Below are 22,491 nucleotides of genomic sequence, written 5' to 3' on the forward strand. Positions count from 1 at the left end.
TGGCGGGGCAGGCTCGAAGGGCTAGATGGCCTCCTCCTGCTCCTATTTCTTATGTTCTTATGTTATTATGTTCTTATGATTCTGAGAATCTATTCTATACTGCTGTGCTAATTCACTTTGTGTTCCACACTGCTTCTCTTTATTCTGCTCTTTTGTTTCCTGGTTACAGATTTCTGAATCTATTTTGGTGAAGTGCTGCCTCATTGATTTCCTGTCAGTTTGCGTCTATCTGCTCCATCTTGTCTTAGTTTCATTTTTAATGACAGGATTTGGATTTCCCTGTCAGCAAACCTTCAATGCTGCCTGAAACTCTCTTCCCATTTTCCGTCTGTGTGTTTGAATTGCTGAAGCTCTGCTGCATTCTGTCCCAGGCTTCTTCTCTTCAGTTCAGTGCGTGCAAGAGTCTAGCGACTGAGACTATCTAGAGTTGAGTTTTCACTGCTGCAAACCTCTCCATTTACAGCTCCAGCTGTCCAGCTTGGTTTCCCTGTTCTCCGTAGCAGCTGGGTTTTGGGGAATGTGTGTTTTTCTTTTATTCCAGGTGGGAATTGCTCAAAGACCAGCATTTATTGTCTATTCCTAATTGCCTTTGGGATGGTGGTGGTGAGCTATGTAGCTAGACAAATAATGTGGACACAAGAGCAGCTTAGGGAACAGATATTCTGCACAGAATAACTCACCACCTGACTCCCCAAAGCCTGTCCACCAAGGCACAGGTCAGGAGTGTGATGGAATATTCTCCACTTGCCTGGAAGATGCAGCTCCAATAACACTCAAGAAGCTCAACACCATCCAGGGCAAATTAGCCTGTTTGATTGGCACCCCATCCACCACCTTCAACATTCACTCCCTCCACCAATGGACACACAGTGACAGCCGTGTGTACCATCTACAAGATGCACTGCAGCAACTCACCAAGGCTCCTTTGACAGCACCTTCCAAACTCAATTTGCTTTGATTTGTTATTGCCATATGTAATAGTCTTCAATTGTTTCTTGTGCGCTGTGCAGACAGAGCATACCATTCATAGAGAAGGAAAGAAGAGAGTGCAGAATGAAGAGTTACATCAGATCTAGGGTGCAGAGAAAGATCAACTTAATATGAGTAGGTCCATGCAAAACCACTCCCACCTGATCTCCTTCCTAACAGCAGTCTGGGTGTCCCTACCCCAGAAGGAGTGCAGCGGTTCAAGAATGCAACCAGACGCCACCTTCTGAAGGGCAATTGGGAATGGGAAATAAAGTTGGCCGAGATATCGATATTTACATTAATTTTATTCTATTGTTGTTTTCTATATTTCTCACATATGTGACGATAGTGTGCCTTTTAAAAATGTATTTTAATCATGTTTCTGGTTATCCTATTATACAAAGGATATTATTAAACTAGAAAGATTTCAGAAAAGATTTACTTGGATACGACTGGGACTTGAGTTATAAGGAGAGGCCGGACAGACTGGGACTTTTTTCTCTGGAGTGTAACAGGCTGAAGGGGTGATCTTATAGAGGTCTATAAAATAATGAGGGGCACAGATCAGCTAGTTAGTCAATATCTTTTCCCAAAGGTAGAGGAGATTAAAACTAGAGGGCATAGGTTTAAGGTGAAAGGGGAGAGATACAAAAGTGTCCAGAGGGGTAATTTTTTCACACAGAGGGTGGTGAGTGTTTGGAACAAGCTGCCAGAAGCAGCAGTAGATGCTGTCAATGTTGTCTTTTGAAAAGCGCACACCCCCAACCTACCTCGATCGCTGCTCTCCCTCCACCATCCTTCTGACCTGCACTCATTGGACAGCCTGCAGCACCTTCCTGGCTTTCCGCTGGCGGCTGCTGGAGGAGGGGGTCGGGCTCAGATGGATCTTTGGTTGGGTGGGGGTGGAGATTATCCAAAGTCCATCCTCCCCCCCGCATCATCCATCACCACCCCCCCAACCAGAGATCCATCTGAGCACCCCCCGGCCCCACACCCGCACCCCACCGCATCCCCCACCCCACAACACCAGCAGACCAGGAAAGCCAGGAAGATGCTGCAGGATTTCCAACGAATGCAGGTCAGAAGGATGGTGGAGGGAGAGCAGCGATCGAGGTAGTTTGGGGGTGAGCTCTTCTGAGGGGGGCCGGCCTCATAGGGGGGTCTGATCAGGGCTGGGGGAGCCTGCCTCCCGGGGGGAGGGTGGTGGGGGGGGGTTCCAATCATGGCGGGGAGAGGTGCGGGGGGGCTGCGTCCCGGGAGGATCCGATCGCAGGGGTGGATGTGCTCTGCCAAGGGGGGCCTGCCTCCCAGGGGGGTTGGATCACGGGGGTGAGGCAGATCTGCCGGGGTGGTTCGCGGGGGGTCTGTGAAGGGTGTTGGAGGAGGATGGGCTTCGGAGGTTCCCCTGCAGAACAGGAATCCGCTTCGGATTTTTATTCTGCAGGTTGGTAACGGCACAGATCCGGAACGGACCCGAAGACGGGAAAGTGGGATTTGGCGGGAGAGTTCGGCGCGCGGCTCATTAAGTCAATTTAACGCAAATAGATTTAAATCGTCGGGCCGCCTGATTGGTGCACGGACCGGATCCACGCCCAAATCCGGTGTCGGTAAAGGTGCGATCTGCTCGGATTCGGATGCAGATCGCGTTACAGCCCCGACCCCAAATTTACCGCCATTTCACACCCGTTTTTGGTAAAATCAGGCCCTTAATGTCAAACTCTCCCATGTTCTGATCACTGTTTGCTAAATGTCCCCTTCCAGTCAGATTCTGAATTAAACCTGTCTGATTATTCATTACTAAATCCACACAAACCCCACCCAGACTGACTGGGTGCTGGGAGCACAAACAATTGCCGGGACATTGAGTACAAGGGTCAGGGGGTCATAAGAGAAAAGGACAAAGAAAATTCCAGCACAGGAACAGGCCCTTCGGCCCCTCCAAGCCTGCACCGACCATGCTGCCCGACTTAACTAAAACCCTCTACTCTTCAGGGACCATATCCCTCTATTCCCATCCTATTCATGTACTTGTCAAGACTCCCCTTAAAAGTCACTACCGTATCCTCTTCCACTACCTCCCCTCGGCAACAAGTTCCAGGCACCCACCACTCTCTGTGTAAAAAATCTGCCGCTTACATCTCCTTTAAACCTTGTCCTCCGCACCTTAAACCTGTGCCCTCGAGTAATTGACTCTTCCACCCTGGGAAAAAGCTTCTGACTATCCACTCTGTCCATGCCCCTCATAATCTTGTGGACTTCTATCAGGTCTCCCTCAACCTCCATCGCTCCAGTGAGGACAAATCAAGTTTTTACAACTTCTCCTCATAGCTAATGCCCTCCATACCAGGCAACATCCTGGTAAATCTTTTCTGTACCCTCTCCAAAATCTCCTCATCCTTCCAGTAGTGTGGGAGCCAGTATTGAACACTACATTCCAAGTGTGACCAAATCTAGGTTCTATAAAGCTGCAACATGACTTGCCAATTTTTAAACTCAATACCCCGGCAGATGAAGGCAAGCATGCCGTCTGCCTACTTGACTACCTTCCCCACCTACATTGTCACTTTCAGTGACCTGTGTACCTGTATATCCAGACCCCTCTGCCTATCAACACTCTTATGTGTTCTGCCATTTACTGTATAGGGTCTGCATCTGACATATTGCAGTGAATAAAGCGTTGGTTAAGCCAAACTTAGAGACTTGCATTCAGTTCTATTTGCCACATTACAGGAAGGATGTGGATGCTTTGGAGAGGGTGCAGAAGAGGTTTACCAGGATGCTGCCTGGATTAGAGACAGTGAGCTATAAGGAGAGGCTGGACAAACTAGGCTTGTTTTCTATGGAGCGGCGGAGGGTGAGGGGAGACCTGATAGAAGTCTATAAAATGATGAGAGATATAGATAGGGTTACAAAGAACAAAGAACAACCCAGCATGGGAAACAGGCCCTTCGGCCCAACAAGCCCGCGCCGCCGCATCACCCTACACCTATTCTACCCTGCGTATCTACAAATAGAACCCCTGACTTAGCCAGATTCAGGGGAGAATAGTGTCAATTTGGTAAAACCAATCAGCCTAAGAGCACATCTTTGGGGTGTGGGAGGAAACCGGAGCACCCGGAGGAAACCCACGCAACCACAGGGAGAATGCACAAACTCCCACAGACACAGGCCCAAATCCATGTATCTGCACAGCTAGCAGTGCTAGTCACCGAGCTGTTGCGGCGCCCGTCTACCGGTCCAGGATCAAGCACACACACCGACACGAAGTACTAGGCCACTCCCGGAACCTCCAGGAGCAGCCCACGCACGACCCACCGTGTGCATGCCCCTCGTTTGACAACGAGGTGGACTTCCACCTGCGGAATGAAAAGACAAAAACGTTAATCACAAGCCTGCCTTTCCGATGTCTCCCGAGGTTCTAACCCTTATTCAATAACCCCTACCATAACCCTCCATCCTCGTTTCACTCATGTGCCTATCTAACTGAACCTTAAACGAATCCAACGTTCCCGCTTCCACCACCCCACTCGGTAGCGCGTTCCATACCCCCACTACTCTCTGCGTAAAGAACCTTCCTCTCATTTCCAAATTATACCTCCCCCCCCTCACCCTTAAATCATGTCCTCTTGTATTCGTAACCAATCTAGGGAGCAGTCTCTCACTATTGACCCTGTCTATTCCCTTCAGTATCTTATATACCTCTATCATGTCACCCCTCAATCTCCGTCTTTCCAAAGAGAACAGTCCCAGTTTCTCCAACCTTTCCTCGTAACCCAACCCCTCCATGCCAGGCAACACCCTGGTAAACCTCCTCTGCACCCTTTCCAGAGACTCCACGTCCTTCCGGTAGTAAGGTGACCAGAACTGGACGCAGTACTCCAAATGCGGTCTAACCAACGTTCTATACAACTGAAGCATTAGACGGCAGCTTTTAAACTCTATACCTCTTCCTATAAAGGCTAGCATTCCATAAGCCTTCCTGACAACATTCTCCACTTGTGTCACAACCTTCATGGATTTGTGAACCTGCACTCCCAGGTCCCTCTGTGTTTCTATACTCCTAATTTGTCTACCTTTAATCACATAGCTCCTCTCTACATTATTCCTTCCAAAATGCATCACCTCGCGTTTGTCAGGATTAAATTCCATCTGCCACCTATCTGCCCAATGCACCAACCTATCTATATCCTGTTGTATCACCTGACAATCCACTTCGGTACCCGCCAACCCTGCCATCTTGGTGTCATCCGCAAACTTGCTGATCACACCACCTACGCTCTCTTCCAAGTCATTTATGTATACTACAAAGAGGAGAAGTCCCAGTACTGAGTCCTGCGGGTTGACAGTCAGAATCCTTTTCCCAGAGTTGAAATGTCTAATACGAGGGGACACGCACTTAATGTGAGAGAGGGGAAGTTAAAAGGAGACGTGAGTTTTTTCCACAGAGGATGGTAGGTGTCTGGAACACGCTGCCAGGGGTGGTAGTGGAAACAGAGACGATGGGGAGGTTGAAGGGGCTTTTAGAGAAGCACATGAATCTGCAAGGAATAGTGAGATATGGAGCAAGGACAGGCAGAAGGGATGAGTTTAATTTGGCCTCATGTTCAGCTCAACATCCTGAGTTGATTTCTGGTCACCACATTACAGGAAGGATGTTGTGTGTGGAACCCTGGGAATGTGTTGCTATGTTCAGGGTGTTACACAAATGCAAGACATTGTTGTTCATCGGAGGCCTGTTTCCATGCTGTAAATCTCTCTGACTCTACGCCTCGAACACCTTCTTTAGACTTTAACACTCCCATTAACACTCCCTTTCTCTTATATTCCTGATATCTTTGTCAATCTCTCCTTTGCTCTGACCTATCGCTGACCTTCTATTCTGCTCCACCTCCTCCACCCCCCTCTCCAACTCTCTCCTTCATCACATTTCTATCCTTCAGTTCTGTAGAAGAGTCACACAGACTCGAAACATTAACTCTGTTTCTCTCTCCACAGACGCTGCCAGACCTGCTGAGTTCATCCAGCACTTTCTGTTTTAATTGGAAATTACAGTTTGTTTTGCATGAACATTGAGAGTTTTATGGTGAACATTACTGATACTCGCTTTGTGTTCCATTTTTATTGAATAAAAACAGAAAGAGAATTGAATTCCTGAGTTGAGTTGTGGATTTTCACTGACGGATATTTCCTGCTGTTGTGTGTGGAATCCTGGGAATGTGTTGCTAAGTTAAGGGTGCTACACAAATGCAGGGTGTTGTTGTTGATCGGAGTTTACACCAATCCGGTATCAGCTTTTGCATTTTGACCTTCCATGGGTTTGAAATGTGGTGTGAGTGAAGATAGAGGCTGATAAATGGACAAACAAAAATAAGCTGTTGGAGCCGTGGTTTGTGTGTTCCCTCACTCTTTTCAACTCACAAATAAAACCAATCTTCAACAAAATATCCAGTTCACTGATCATTGCAATCTGCCTCTCTGGAATCCAGCTGATTCACTGAAAAGTTTTTAAAATTCCTAATGGCAACCTGTGAATGTTTAAGATGATAAAGCAATCAAACCCCAGACAACTCGAAATAGCTGCACATTCATGTGTTCTGGGCAACTCCTTCACTTCAGCAGAAATGACAAATGGTGTGAGTTTTCAGTCTGAGAGAGGCTGCTGCCCCTGATCAGCGGAGATGCTGTCAGTGATAAGTCTGCATTTATCTCACACCACATTCTGCCTGTAAAGTGTTCAGGCCCAAGGCAGCACACAGTGATATTTTTCAGTGTTACTGCATCAGCCTGGATTTATTCTTAATAATATTGAGTTCAGGGTGAAGCAGATTACAGGTGTATTTGCTGTATAGAAACGTGTGTATTTTATGGACATTCAGCCCCATTAGACTGTTGCAGCATTCCCATTGGATCCTGATTGGCCAGGATCTGAACTCTATTCAACTTAAAGAATGGTTTGGGTTCCGGTATAATTCCTAAAATCTGTCAGTAATTTCTAAAGGAGCTTTCAGACACTTAGTGGGCCAGCCTTTGCCTCTCCATTTGGAGCCACTGTTCTGCTCAATCACACCTTCAGCCCCACCTTTGAGGCCATTGTCATCAGTAAAATCCTCTCTCTCCCCATGGTTATTACCCTTGGGATGAACCCACCTCACTCCCTTCAATCCAAGGCTCACAGGGAGCAACGGCTACAACTGGTTTCACCAATCATTGGCATCATTGGATGGGCCACTCAGGCACCATCAGGCCCTGCTATCCCCTCCCAAAACCATTCACTACTCCAGCAACACCCTGGAATGCAAAGGAAGCTCTTTCCATCTTTTCTCCATTCACAAACATCCCCTTACATCCCTCTCCTGTCAACCCACTGGCTCACGTCAAAACTCTCTCGGGGTTCAGTTGGGGTCTGTAGTTTCCGTGTGTCTCCCCCTGTTTCTCTCCCCTCCCCCCAGGGTGGGCCCTACATTGCAGAGTATTGTGAATGATCCCAGTATCACCAGCAGTGGCAATGCTCCTATAGTTGAGCTTTAAGTGGTACTAAATACTCTGGATGTCAGGCTCCAGCTGATGTGAGGAGCCAATGAACAGCGCAGTTAGAGCAGGCTGACCACAGAAACCACGGCAATGAGCAGCCAGCAAAAGTGAATGTTCTGCTTCCATCGCGGTGAATGGGTGTGGATTAAACACACACTGCTGTTCAAGCCGGGGGTGGGGGGGTGAGGGTGGGGGTTGGTTGGGCGTGGAAGCGTGGAGAGTTCCAATCAGGCCCCATGTTGTCAGTTTTCGCTCCTCTGTAACACTCTGCCCAGGATCGAGTTTCTGGTTATTTGTTCCTCATTTCTCGTTTTTTTGCTTTGATGTAAATTTAGTTTATTTTCTCTCCTGTGAAGAATCCTGCGAGGATTTTCACTGTTTAAGGGGCTATGTAAATGCTGGTTGTTGTTACCAAGGGACAGAGGATTTGGTTCCAGTGATTTTGAATAAATGTTCCAACTATCTACATTTCTGTAGCTATTGTCTCCCTCACTGTGTGAACTCTTCATCTTAAACCAGATTATTGTGCGGAGCTTCACTCAACAAATGATAAACGTCACTTCTAACAGTTCCACCCAGGAAAGGGAGCAGCCTTTGGCTCAATGTCACCGCTTCCTCTTTATCGACCCTTCAACTTCATTTGCAGGTGAAGAAAAGGATATTAAACCAGCTGCATTTGTTGGGACACTTTGTGTTTCAATGTGTTCACTGGACATACAATAAACGGTGTGGGGAAACAGGATTGTCACTCTGTCGAGATGATCAGTAAAACTCTTTTTGTTCTGACTTTGTCCCTCTGTGTTTCTGGGGGTAAGTACAATTTATGGTTTGGTTTGGAGAAATTTCTGTTCTGATGAAATAACTCTCCCTGGTTTGTGCTGCTGTGTGTGTCAGCTCCTGTATTGTGTGTGGATTCTACAGTTAGAACAGTCAGAACTGGAGATGAGTCTTACAGGAGAATTTATCATTGTATTGAGATGGTTTAGTGTATCTGACACAGAATTACACAGGCTGGGAACACGGGTCACAGAACTGAGTGTTCCACCATTCTTTCCAGTTTAATGGGACAATGGGTTTGACTTTTTTTTTGTGCCACCCCACCCACACCGCCCGCCACACCACAAGCAACATTACCCCACCTCCCGTAACTCTTTTTCCTGAACTTCCGAAATGTTGACTATCCTTGAATATTCAGTCCCCAGCATTGATCCCCCAGCACCCTTGTCTCTATAATGCCTATCATATCATTTCGTACTTTTTCAAAGATTTTGTGTTACCCCGGGATATTTTCCTTTCCTGTTGCTGCTACGGTGGCACAGTGGTTAGCACTGCTGCCTCAAAGTGCCAGGGACCCGGGTTCAATTCAAAACTTGCGTGTCTGGAGTTTGCATGTTCTCCCCATGTCTATGTGAGTTTCCTCCGGGGATTCTGGTTTCCTCCCACATTCCGAAGAGGCCCAGACAGAGGTTTCAGATCAGATGGGAAATGAGAGTATAACTAGGACACAGCAACAAGCCACATCCTGTCATCGAATCCATAAAATCACCAGTTACACCCGAACCTCAACAACATGACAAGTGAATTGCAGGTTGTAATGTCTAAGATGTCTTTCCCTCACCGTTCAGTGATAATACCACAGCATCATGTTCAATCCTTCTTCCTTTGTCTGGGGAACTTCACTGTGTCTCTAACCAGCTCATTCTCTGTTGCCCCCAGGACTGCTCTGACCGAGATCTTGTTTTGTGTCAATAGGTCTGATTGTTGCCCCTGTCCCTGTTCTTGTGTTCCATTGTAATTTCTCAAAGATTTGGAGTTACCCCAGAATATTTTCCTTTCCTGTTGCTGCTACGGTGGCACAGAGGTTCGCACTGCTGCCTCACAGTGTCAGGGACCCGAGTTCAATTCCAAACTTCAGTAACTGTGTGGAGTTTGCACATTGTCCCCATGTCTGCATGGGTTTGCTCCGGGTGCTCTGGTTTCCTGTCACAGTACAAAGATGTGCGGGTTTTTGGATTGGCCATGGGAAATTGCCCCTTAGTGTCAGGACGATTAGCAGGGCAAATATGTGGGTAACAGGGATAGGGCCTGGATAAGATGCTCTGTTGAGGAGTCAGTGCAGTGTTGATGGGCCAAATGGCCTCTTTCCTGCAAAGGCAGCCTTTCCTCAGTTTCAAAGCTCTGTTTGTGAGTGATCTTTCTCTGTCTGAAACTTAATGTCAAACTCTCCCATGTTATGATCACTGTTTGCTAAATATCCCCTTCCAGACAGATTCTGAATTAAACGTGTCTGATTATTCATTACTAAATCCACACAAACCCCACCCAGACTGACTGGGTGCTGGGAGCACAGACAAGCAACAGGGGCTGAAGCTGGAGACCCTTGGGGAAGGAGCCTGACAGATAGTGGGGCAAAACCTGAGCCTGGATTGCAGGGCTGAGAGGTCAGTGTGAGGCCTCTTCACAGCTCTGAATAAGGAAAGGACTTTTCCCAGTGCACACACTGAGTGTATTGGAGAATTTGGATCAAAGTGGGAATTCGCTGCAGAGGGACAGAGAGACACTTTATCCTTCTAACTTTTTCATCCTGCCCTAACCCCGTCTTTAGGAGGATTACAAACTTCTTTAATACCGGTGGGATTCCGACTTTTTCCCTCCTGCTCCCGATGTCACCAAACTCTCCGTGGGCGGGATCGGAGAATTCCACCCAAAATCTGGGAGGGGGAGCTTTGTCTGAGAGAGCTGTTCCACAGTGTGAGGACAACATTGTATTTCACTGTTAGATCAACACATCTGTATTGCTGAGGTCAGCACACTGTCACCCCCAGGATAGTTGTATAGTGCCCGTGCTTGCGTGGGTTTTCTCCGGGTGCTCCGGTTTCCTCCCACACCCCAAAGATGTGCTGTTAGGCTGATTGAAGGTAATAAATTGTCCCTAAATTAGTTTTCCCTCAATGTGGAATGCCACAAGCACAGATAAAGGTCATGGGTGGAGGGCGGACTGGTCATGTTAAAATGGCGGCGCAGGCTCGTTGGGCCGAAGGGCCTGTTTCCCGGGCTGTTTTTGTTATTTGTTCTTTGTATATAGAGCAACAACAAACTAACACAGCAAGGTCAACCTTAGAACCTGTTCCCTCCCTTTAACACAGAAACTCTACTGCCTGGACTGTCCCTTTAAATACTCACAGGAATTTCAAACCTTCAGATCAGAATTTAACTCACTGATTTCTGCCTCTCACTGATTTCTGTCACTCACTGATTTCTGTCTCTCACTGATTTGTTTTTCCTCTGTTTAAAGGTGTGAATGTTCCAGTCGTTATCCAGTCTCCGAGTGTGGAACATGTCACAGAGGGTCAGACTGCACGGTTACAGTGCACCGTGAGGAACGCCGCAGTGTCACACACTGATGTTCACTGGTCCCGGGAGCTACCTGGGAAAGATTGGGAGTTGGTTTTAGCAGATGAACCGCCGAACCGCATAACCCGGAGCCCAGGTATCACTGAGCGATTCCAGTCTTCCAGACACACCTCCAGTAACAGTTTCATTCTGACAATCACCATGGTGCAGCCCAGTGACACTGCCGTCTATTCCTGCTCAGTGGGGGGATCGGTCTGGGGGAAAGGAAGCCGGCTGAATGTAACCAGTAAGTAGAGTTTTATTCCAATAATCCACAGCAATAACCTCTTCCAGATGAGTGAGTTGGAGATGAGTTTGTGATGATGTGTGGGGTTTGGGGTTACCATGGGAACAGGGAGAGGCTGAGATTGGGAAGTGTAATAGGAGCTGTTCCCCATTCAGACACACATCACTCTACACTGATCCTGCTCTCCCAGCTCATTTCCTTATCCCAGATATTTTCACTCATTTCCTCACACAAATGTGTTGTGTTTGCTGTGAATCAGTAATGAGCCACACCAGTCTTACAACCTGTTACACAAAAATATCAGGAGAACAGAGACTCTCTCACTTTAACACAGAAACTCTACTGCCTGGACTGTCGCTTTAAATACTCACAGGAATTTGAAACTTTCAGCTCTGAATTTAACGCTCGGATTTCTGTCACTCACTGATTTCTGTCTCTCACTGATTTCTGTCACTCACTGATTTCTGTCTCTCACTGATTTCTGTCACTCACTGATTTCTGTCACTCATTGATTTGTTTTTTCCTCTGTTTAAAGGTGTGAATGTTCCAGTCCTTATCCAGTCTCCGAGTGTGGAACGTGTCACAGAGGGTCAGACTACACGGTTACAGTGCACCGTGAGGAACGCCGCAGTGTCACACACTGATGTTCACTGGTACCGGGAGCTACCTGGGAAAGATAGGGAGAGAGTTTTAACACAGGATACAGGGAATAACATACACCGGAGCCCAGGTTTCACTCAGCGATTCCAGCCTTCCAGACACACCTCCAATAACAGCTTCATTCTGACAATCACCATGGTGCAGCCCAGTGACACTGCCGTCTATTACTGCTCAGTGTGGGGAGATATCAGTGGCAATGGGACACAGCTGAATGTAACCAGTAAGTCCAGTTTACATAACAATCTCCTGAAGTCATCACCACTTGTGACTGTGTGGGAAGTGAGTATGTGAGAAATATCACAAACCCCTGGGGTAAAGGGAACACATTAGAAAAATAGACTGGGTGATCTCATGCATTTTTATCAAAGAATAAAAATTGTGCATCGCTCCTGATTTCTCAGTCTTCAATTCGTTGACATTTTCTCTGTTTTTCTGTTTCTGTTTGTTTCTAATCTTTCTCCCTCTCCGTTGTTTACTCAGCTTTTTGTCAGAGTGCTGTCTCCAGCTGTTTCTGTTTTATATTCATTCTTGGTGGGCATTACTGGTTAGGGTCCATCCCTAGTTACCCTTCAGAAGGTGGTGATGAAACAACCTCTTGATCTGTTGCAGCCCATGTGGTGTAGGTACATCCACAGTGCTGTCAGGATTGGAAATTCCAGGATTCTGACCCAGTGACAGTGAAGGAACGGTGATATATTTCCAAGTCAGGATGGTGAGTGACTGGGAGAGAAGCCTCCAGGTGTCGATGTCCCCCATGTGCCTGCTGCCCTTGTCCTTTTAGAGTCAAAGTCATCAAGTTGTAGAGTCACAGAGCGCAGAAATGGTCGAGGTTATGGGTTTAGAAGGTTCTGTTAAAGGAGCCTTGGTGAGTTGCTGCAGTGCATCTTGTAGATGGTACACACGGCTGTCACTGTGTGTCCATGGTGGTGGGAGTGAATGTTTAATGTGATGGGTGGTGTCCCAATCAAACACATTGGCTTTGTTCTGGATGGGGTCAAGCTTCTTGAGTGTTATTGGAGCTGCAAGGTAACATTGTGTGGGGAAATGTTACCTTCCACATATCAGCCCAAGTCTGAATGCTGTCCAGGTCTTGCTGTGTGCAGGAACAGGCTGCTTCAGTAATGGAGGAGTAATGAATGGTCCAATCATTAATGAACATCCCCAGTCCTGACCTTATGATGGAGGGAAGGTGATTGATGAAGCAGCTGAAGATGGTTGGGCCGAGGACACTACCCTGAGGAACTCCTGCAGTGATGTCCTGGAGCTGAGATGATTGAGCTCCTACCATCTTCCTTTGTGCCGGGTATGACTGTGGGTGGAGAGGAAAAGGTGAGGAAAGCAGTGAGCAGGGTGGGATTCAGGGAATTCAGGGTTTCTGGGAATATGATGTAGGATATGAGAAATGAGCAGGGAAGCAATGGAGGCTGCGATCAAGGAGGAGGAATGGGTGAGGTTCCAAGTTTGGCACACTGCTGGGTAGCAGGAATAGGAAGTGTCTTGGGGATGATGAACATACGTTAGCTGAGGCAACAATGTCCACATCCTGCTGAAGAGAATTGAGGCTGGGATTTGTAGAAGGAGCAGAACCAAGTGCCAGGCCATTTCATCTCTAGAAACTACTGTCAGGCTCTCTGTTTAATATGCTACTGTTGATGGAGTTATCAGATGGACTGATTATGAATGCTTGGCTGAATTCCAAACTGACTATGGAGCTAGTCAATTAGATAGTATTAACATGATTTGAAACAAAGTGCTACTATTTATGTAAGGCATTTCGGAAGCTTCAAGAAGTTTCTTTCTTTGTGGTTTTTCAATGCCTGTTTGTCTACTTGATCACAGTTAAGACACCTTAAAAGGAATAAAACTTTACATAAGAACATAAGAACATAAGAAATAGGAGCAGGAGTAGGCCATCTGGCCCTTCGAGCCTGCCCCGCCATTCAATAAGATCATGGCTGATCTGTCGTGGCTCAGTTCCACTTTCCCGCCCTCTCCCCATAACCCTTAATCCCCTCTCTTATCAAAAACCCATCAACCCGCTTCTTAAAAATATTTAGCGAGGCAGCCTCCACCACTTCAACGGGCAGAGAATTCCAGAGATTCACCACCCTTTGAGTGAAGATGTTCCTCCTCAACTCCGTTCTAAACCGCCCCCCTTTATCTTGAGGCTGTGCCCCCTAGTCCTACTGTCTTTTTTGAGCGGGAAGAGTCTCTCCACCTCTATCCTATCCATCCCATTCATCATCTTATACGTCGCAATGAGATCTCCCCTCATTCTTCTAAACTCTAACGAGTACAAGCCTAGTTTATTCAGCTTCTCCTCATAGCTCAACCCCCTCAACTCCGGTATCAGCCTAGTAAACCTCCTCTGCACTCCCTCCAAGGCCAAAATATCCTTGCGCAGGTGCGGCGCCCAAAACTGCACACAGTACTCCAACTGCGGCCTCACCAATGCCCTATACAGCTGCAGCAAGACCTCCCTACTTTTATATTCAATCCCCCTCGCTATGAAGGCCAGCATCCCATTCGCCTTCCTGACCACCAGCTGCACCTGCAGGCTGGGTTTTTGCGACTCATGCACAAGGACCCCGAGGTCCCTCTGCACCGTCGCCTGCTGCAGTTTTTCGCCACGTAAGTAATAGTCCTTCCTACCATTCTTCCTACCAAAGTGGACCACCTCACACTTGCCAACATTAAATTCCATTTGCCATTTCCTGGCCCATTCGCCCAGCCTATCTAGATCCTTCTGCAGACTCTCCACACCCTCCGCACAATTTGCCTTTCCACCAATCTTGGTGTCATCAGCAAATTTCGACACCCTACACTCGGTTCCCTCCTCCAGATCATCTATATAAATGGTAAATAGCTGAGGCCCCAGCACCGACCCCTGGGGCACCCCACTAGTCACCAACCGCCAATCCGAATAGCACCCATTGACCCCCACTCTCTGCCTCCTATTTGACAACCAATCCTCTATCCACGCTAACACCCTACCCCCAACTCCATGTCCTCTGACCTTCTGCAGTAACCTCTTGTGAGGTACCTTATCAAACGCCTTCTGAAAATCCAGAAAGACCACATCCACCGGCTCTCCTCTATCCACCGCCCTAGACACATCCTCATAGAACTCCAGTAAATTTGTCAGACACGACTTCCCTTTAATGAAACCGTGTTGCGTCTGCCCTATCAAGCAATTCCCTTCAAGATGCCTCGCAATTTCCTCCTTAATGACGGATTCTAACATTTTACCTACCACAGACGTTAAACTAACCGGCCTATAATTCCCCGCCTTTTGCCTGGCACCCTTCTTAAACAACGGCGTAACATTAGCCGTTTTCCAATCTTCCGGCACTTCCCCGGAATCCAGTGACGTCTGGAAAATAACCACCAAGGCATCCACTATAACCTCCGCCATTTCTTTCAGAACCCTCGGATGCATTCCATCCGGTCCTGGGGACTTGTCCACAATCAGCCCCTCCAGTCTGTCGTGCACCACCTCTCTAGTAACAGTAATGTCATTAAGACCCTCCAGTCCTACCACCTTTCCATCGCTAACACCCGGCAAATTATTCACGTCCTCCTCCGTGAAGACAGAAACAAAAAATTATTCAAGACCTTAGCCATATCCCCATCCCCTACCACTAGGTCCCCTTTCTCATCCTCTAAGGGACCAACGTTCACCCTAGCCAGCCTCTTCCTTTTTATATATTTATAAAAACTCTTGCTATCCTTTTTTATATTAAGCGCTAGCCCAGCTTCATAGCTTCTTCTACCCTCCTTTATCAACTTCTTTGTCAATCTTTGTTGACATTTAAACCTTTCCCAATCCTCTTCTCGCCCACTGCTCTTAGCTACTCTAAATTCCTCCGCTTTTAATTTAACACTTTCCTTCACCTCCTTCGTTATCCAAGGCTTATTACCTCTCTTCCTACTGTCCTTTTTGACCATCGGAATAAATTTCTGCTGAGCACCAAGAAAGATCTCCTTAAAGATCTTCCACTGCTCCTCAGCAGACCTACCTTCCAACGCGCTCCCCAGTCCACATTCGCCAATTCTTCTCTCATCCTACCATACTCCCCTCTGTTCAAACAAAGGACGCGTGTCCGGGAACCCACTTTCTCCTCCTCCATCTGCAACAGAAACTCCACCATACAATGATCACTCTCTCCAAGAGGATCCTTCACCGCAAGGTCCCTAATTCTACCCGCCTCATTACATAGCACCAGATCCAAGATAGCTCGCTCCCTCGTCGGCTCCAACACACACTGTTCCAGGAAACTATCCCGGCAGCATTCCAAGAACTCCTCCTCGAGCCCCCCGCGTCCAACATGGGTCGACCAATCAATATGCAGATTGAAATCCCCCATAACTACTGCTGTCCCATTCCTGCACGCCACACTTATTTGCGCGTTAACAGCCCGCCCCACCTCCAGATCATTATTCGGGGGCCTATAGACGACACCCACCAGCGTCTTCCTCCCTTTGCTGTTCCTAATCTCCACCCACAACGATTCCACTTTCTGCTCTTTGGCTCCGATATCATCCCTTGCTACCACCTTGATGCTGTCCTTAATCAGCAGAGCTACGCCACCCCCTCTTTCCTCCTGCCTATCCTTCCTAAACACTTGATAGCCCTGTACATTCATCTCCCAGTCCCTGTCACCTTGCAGCCACGTCTCTGTAATGGCCACCAGATCGTATCCATTTGTGTCGATCTGCGCCACCAGCTCATCCACTTTATTCCGAATGCTTCGTGCATTCAGATAAAGCGCTTTCATCCCAGCCTTCTTCTGGACCCTATTTGCCGTAACGCCACCACTTGGGACATCCTCAGCCTCTTCCCTTACCTGTACCTTATCCTTAACTGTAGACCTCCTAACATCACCTACCCTCGCATCCTCCCCCCGCTAATTAGTTTAAAGCCCTGTCTACAGTCCTCTTTACTCAATTCGCCAGCACTCTGGTCCCAGCACGATTCAGACCAACCCCATCCCGCCCGAACAAGTCCCACCTACCCCAATACTGGTGCCAATGCCCCATAAATTCGATCCCATTCCTCCCACACCAATCTCTGAGCCACCCATTCACTTCCTTTATCCTGTCAACCCTACGCCCGTCTGCACTCGGTTCAGGCAGTAGCCCAGAGAAGACCACCTTGTCGGTTCTACTTTTTAATTCCATTCCCAGCTTCTCATACTCCCTCCCCAGATCCTCAGTCCGCACTTTGCCTACATCGCCGGCACCCACATGTACCACCACAACCGGGTTCTCACCCTCCCACTCCAGATTCCTCTGCAGCCCAGCTGCGACATCCTGTACCCGAGCACCAGGCAGACAACACACCCTTCTGTGCACTTTGTCATTGTGACAAAGGACAGTGTCAATACCCTTCACCCCACTATCCCCAATCACTACTACGTTCCTTTTCCTTTTCTCTTTGCCTATGTCCTGCTGCATCACTGTACCGTGTGCAGTTTGCTCACCAACCTCACCTGCCTCGTCCTCTTCCAGAGTGGAAGCAAGAACCTCAAACCTGTTATGCAGATTAAGAGGCTGAGGCCTCCGCTCCTCACCCCCCTTCCTCCTCCCAGCAGCCCCCTTTTGTTCCTGACCCTTAGATTTAGACAGTCTAGCAGGGGTGGATGTCACTTGCACCCCATTGACAATGGCACCCTCTCTCCCCCTGATGAGCCTCAGTGTCTGTAGCTCAGAGGCCAGCTCATCCACCTTGAGCTGGAGCTCCTCCAGCAACCTGCACTTACTGCAGACATGGTCACTGGGAAGGACCCTGGGGTCCACCAGTTCCCACATCATACAGGAACCGCACATCACATGCCCCTCCATTATTCAATATAATTTGTTGTGGGAAAAAATTTTTTCCTTGTTTCTTGCTGTAGTAGTTTTGAAAAAAAAAAAATTTTTTTTTTTTCCTTGTTCTTTCAACCTGGCCTTTTCTCCTTCAAGCCCTTTTTGATATTAAGCCCTAATAGCTCACTCTGCTTCCCTCTCACTCCGCTGCCCGCTCCGACGCTGCCCGCTATCTACACCAGGCCTCCTTTTAAACTTGGCGCTGATTTAAAGCTGATGGGCCACAACTGCCTGATAATCACTCCCTCACAATTCTTAAAGCAGTAAATACAATAAATAAATGCTTTAAACAGTACCCGTTGACACCGCAAATGCCAATATTTATTTGACACTTTTCTGAGGTTGTAAGATGAATAGTTTTTTTTCTGAAGCAGAATTTCAAAGCCTCTTTGCTCATTGTGTCAGTTTCAGAAACATTTCAATGATTTCCCAGACGTGTTTGTAGCATATTGCTTCTATGTGTGGAGAATACTGGGAGAGTGGGTGTGGAGCATCCATGGGGCAATGGAAGGGGCATGGAGTTGCAGCAAGCATGAGGATCTGGAGGGATATGATGGGGCATGGAGGAGGCTTGAGGGTTATAAAGAAGAGTGGGATCTTGGAATGAATTTCCACAGGTCGCTGAAGGGGGCAGGACAGGTCGATAATGGAGGGATAAGTTCCGGATCCCTGTGTCTCTTTTTACCAATTCCCAACAATCCCAGAAGGGGAAAATCCAGGCCAGATTGATAGGATGGGGTAAAGAAGAGGATTAGCAGCAGTAAATCAGCCCGTGTGTGGTCACACTGTAATTATTATACAGGAAATTTTAAACTTTATTCCTTTACTTTCACCTTTCATTCAACTTTTTAAACAATTACTTGAGTTTTTCTGATAATCAGCTGTGAAGATTGTGAAGTTTATCCGTTCGATAGTTTGTTTTCTGTGGGTGGGAATGTGCACTGAATGGATAATATCAGCAAATTCTAGAACATTCAGCAGATCCCCTTTTGTCCCCTCATTCCCTCCCTCGTTGCAAACAACAATTTCCATGTTGGGAGATTGAGAGAATTCTCTGCAAATCATTATTGTAACCAGAAGAAGATTTCTAAAATGTTGCATTTCAAGTTCTATGATTTTTCTTTCTCAATATTAACAGCTCCATTGTCTGACCCAGTCCTCATGCAGTATCCAACAGTCAGCAAGGTGCCAGAGGGTCAGGCTGTCGACTTACAATGTGCCATGTACAATGCCAGTGTGATTGACACTGATGTCCACTGGCATTACCAGAGAGCTGGCTACCACACTGAGTGGCTGATCAGCCAGTTTGTGAATGGCACCATTACCAAGTCCCAGGATTCCCACCACCGTTTCCAGCCTTCCCGGAATGTCGGCAGCAACAGCTACATTCTGACCATTGTGAATGTGACCCTCAATGATACAGCTGTGTACAGATGCAGTGTGTGGAGCTACATCCATGGAGCAGGGACCCAGCTCAATGTCACTGGTAAGTCAATGCTGAGTGACTGGTGTGTGCCTGGAATGGAAGGAAGCATACAGAATGGCAGAGTGCTCATCCAGGCCTTCATTCCAGAGATTGAATTAGGTTGGGCTGGTTCAGGAGTCAGGCATGGAGGGACATAAGTGAGAAACAGAATCGCAGAATGACAGAGGAGACCATTCGGCCCATCATGTTTTCACCATCGCTCTGAATGACCAACTCCCCTCGCGCCATTCCCCTGCCTTCTCCCTGTAACCTTGAACATTCCCCCGCTTCAGATAACATTCTCATTCCATTTTGAATGCTTCAGTTGAACCTGTCTCCACCACACTCTCAGACAGTACATTCCAGAGCCTTACCACTCGCTGTGTGAATCTGTCTCCATGATGTGGAGATGCCGTCGTTGGGCTGGGGTAAACACAGTAACAAGTCTGACAACACCAGGGTAAAGTCCAACAGGTTTATTTGATCGCTCAAGCCATTAGCTTTTGGAGGCTGCTCCATCATCAGGTCAGTGGGTGTCCTGTTCACAAACAGGGTCCATAAAGACACAAACTCAATTTACAAATTAATGGTTGGAATGTGAGTCTTTGCTGGTAATCAAGTCTTAAAGTCACAGACAATATGAGTGGAGTGAGGGTTAAGCACAGGATAAAGAGATGTGTATTGTCTCCAGCAGGGCAGTTAGTGAGATTTTGCAAACCCAGGCAAGTCATGGGAGTTACAGATAGTGTGACATGAACCCAAGATCCCGGTTGAGGCCGTCCTCATGTGTGCGGAACTTGACTATCAGTCTTTGGTATTGGTGCAAACTGCCATTGGATCAGTGGTCTCTGCCCTGCTGTACGACTGATCTTTGGACTTGTTTCAGATCCATAAAAAAAGGCAACAATGTTAGAGGAAGAAGCCATTCTGTGGCACTGGCCTTTCATTCCAGGCTGTTAACTTGCCACGTATGAAAGGGACAATTTTACCCGAATGTGCTCAGCACAAACTGACGGAAACAGGTTCTGTCTGATTTTATTTCCATTCCGGTCGATGTACATTACTCAAACTGAAGCTGTAGTGTGTGTAACATTCTGATATTTTACAGAAGAATCATCCTACAATAATACCTGTATTTCAGATCCCGATGTGTTCAGCCCGGCTATCATTCTGTCCTTGGTTGTCTTGTTCTGCGTTGCTCCTCTCATGGGTTATCTTGTGAAAAAGAGGTTCTGTTCAGCAAGGAACTCCACACCAAGGTAAATATGATTCATCTTGTGTCTGTTGCTGTAACTGGACAGGGGCACTATTTTATAACTTGGTGCTTTTAGTGAGGAGTAACTTTTCCCTTGTAGCGTACAGTTCATGTGGAGTGACCTGCTACTGACGAGAGCCACACATGTCCAGATACTCAACTGGTGCCAGTCATCTCCAACTGTCACAGCATCACACTGACTCCAGCACTGACCAACAGGCACCTAACTGCTGCTGAGAGTCAGGAAGGTTTGAACAGTTAAAGTACAAAACATCACCCTCAGGATATAAGTGCTGGATAATTTCCAACCGAGCCCACCTAATGAACTCGATCAGAGCGCTGGTTTCATGCCTGTGTCTCGCTCGCTGCACAGTCCCTCATGATGCTCAGACCAAGTGAGAACAGTTCGAATGGACACTCTGTGTAAGCAGCCTACTTCAGCCATTACCCTCCCCACAAGGAAACAATCCAATCATATTTACCCATCCTGATCAAGCTTCCCAGCATGCCTTCTGATTTTGGTCAAATTCTTTGTGTTATTGCCAGAGCAAGTTCTGTTTATTTAGGAATGAATCGATCGATCTTGTTCATCCGTGAAATCTTCCATAAAAAACTCAGATGGGAAATCCATGTTGAAAAATCTAAACTGCATCTCCACCCAGAGTGTGAATATTACAGCGCTGTTCTCTGGTAAAGCCTCAATGAAGCTAATGTGTGGCATTTCTTTAGGGATCCTGATGGAGGCCAGAACCCTGTGTCCGCAACAGTGGATAGTAAGTAAATTAATTCAATCATTATTGCAAAGTTTGGCAGGAATTACTCTCAATCCCAGATGTCCCTTTGATGTTGATAGTTTTGTGATGTAATTAACTTGCTAATAATTTGACCAATTCATTGTCTGACTGACAGAATTTCCTGTTAAAGGTTGTAAATCTACATCCTACAGAATGAAGATGGCAGGAGGCTGCCTCCAGCCTTGTCGCTGCACTGTGAAATACCCCCTCAGTCTGGCAATGCTGCAGCCAGTGGCTCCAAAGAGATAGAAACTTCCAGAAAGGAACAGCCTCCTCTGTGTCACCAGCATGTAGTGATCATGCCTTTGTAGATGGAGCACATTGTCCGTTCACAGAGGGATTCCTCGGGATAGAGAAGGCTCAGATCTGACCCAGTAAAGAGTTTAAAGATAGTGAGGTTTTGATAGAGAGAAAATCTATTCCCTCTGGTGAACGGATCAGTAACCAGCGATCATCGATTTCAAATCACTGGGTAAAGATCTAGAGGGCAGATGGGGAGAAATGAGAGTTGTCGGGATGTGGAATACTCGAGCTGGGAATGTGGTGGAAGCTGATTCCAGAAATAATGGGAAAAGAGAGTTGGACAAGTGCTGGAGGATGAGGAATTTCCAGGATTGTGTATAAAAAGCAGGAATGTGGGATGAAGCACAATGGCTCTGTTAATGAGCTAGTACAGGCTGAATGGGGCGAATGGCCTCCTCCTGTTGTGTGAGATTCTGATTTGGATGATGAGTTTTTGAAGACAGTGCAGCTGATGGAGAATAATCCCCATCTCCCCCATTAGCTTCACTCTGAGAAAACTGCCCAAGGTGACACGGGCATTTTTCAATCGCTCTCATTCCAAGTTTAAAAAGCTCCATCTTTCCGTGGATCTATTCGGAAGTAACATCGTTGTGTTTCCTTTTAGATCAAACCCAGCACAGCAAACGAGGAGCAGTTTCTTCTGCCTTGGTAAGGAAATGTCGTCCAGCTGTTGTGTTTTACTGTATTTTTCATACTTCAGCTTTGCAAACTGCTTCCAAAATAGGCAGTACATTGTATTCCACAGGAGCACCATCCATATTACTGTAAGAATGACAAATCATTGCAGTGTTACAGACAGGAGAGTGAGAACAACCTGCACTGAGTTCCCCACACCACCTGTCTGTCAGCAGAAGCACTTTTCAATTCTTTTTGAAGAATGTGGCGGCATCTTTTCCAAATCCTTTGGTTTGTGTGAACCAATTTCCGAAGAAACTGCAGGAAACTCGAGTTATCATTAACTCCGAAAGTGAACTTCAACCTGGAGAGGAATGTTCACAACTTCCCA

At 47.1% G+C, this 22,491-nt stretch overlaps 1 protein-coding gene across 1 annotated transcript in view; it reads left to right on the forward strand.

The window, feature by feature from the left end:
* LOC145350506 (basement membrane-specific heparan sulfate proteoglycan core protein-like) overlaps positions 1–22,491 on the forward strand; it is a 119,139-nt gene that overhangs the window by 40,669 nt on the left and 55,979 nt on the right. The window contains exons 6-8 of the mRNA XM_080199703.1: positions 10,796–11,140; positions 11,691–12,020; positions 18,807–19,154. Coding sequence (XP_080055829.1) covers positions 10,796–11,140; positions 11,691–12,020; positions 18,807–19,154 — 1,023 coding nt within the window. The remainder of the gene's footprint in view (positions 1–10,795; positions 11,141–11,690; positions 12,021–18,806; positions 19,155–22,491) is intronic.

The sequence above is a fragment of the Carcharhinus amblyrhynchos genome, chromosome 12 (genome assembly GCF_965287045.1).
Source record: "Carcharhinus amblyrhynchos chromosome 12, sCarAmb.v2.hapA, whole genome shotgun sequence".
NCBI lineage: Eukaryota > Metazoa > Chordata > Chondrichthyes > Carcharhiniformes > Carcharhinidae > Carcharhinus > Carcharhinus amblyrhynchos.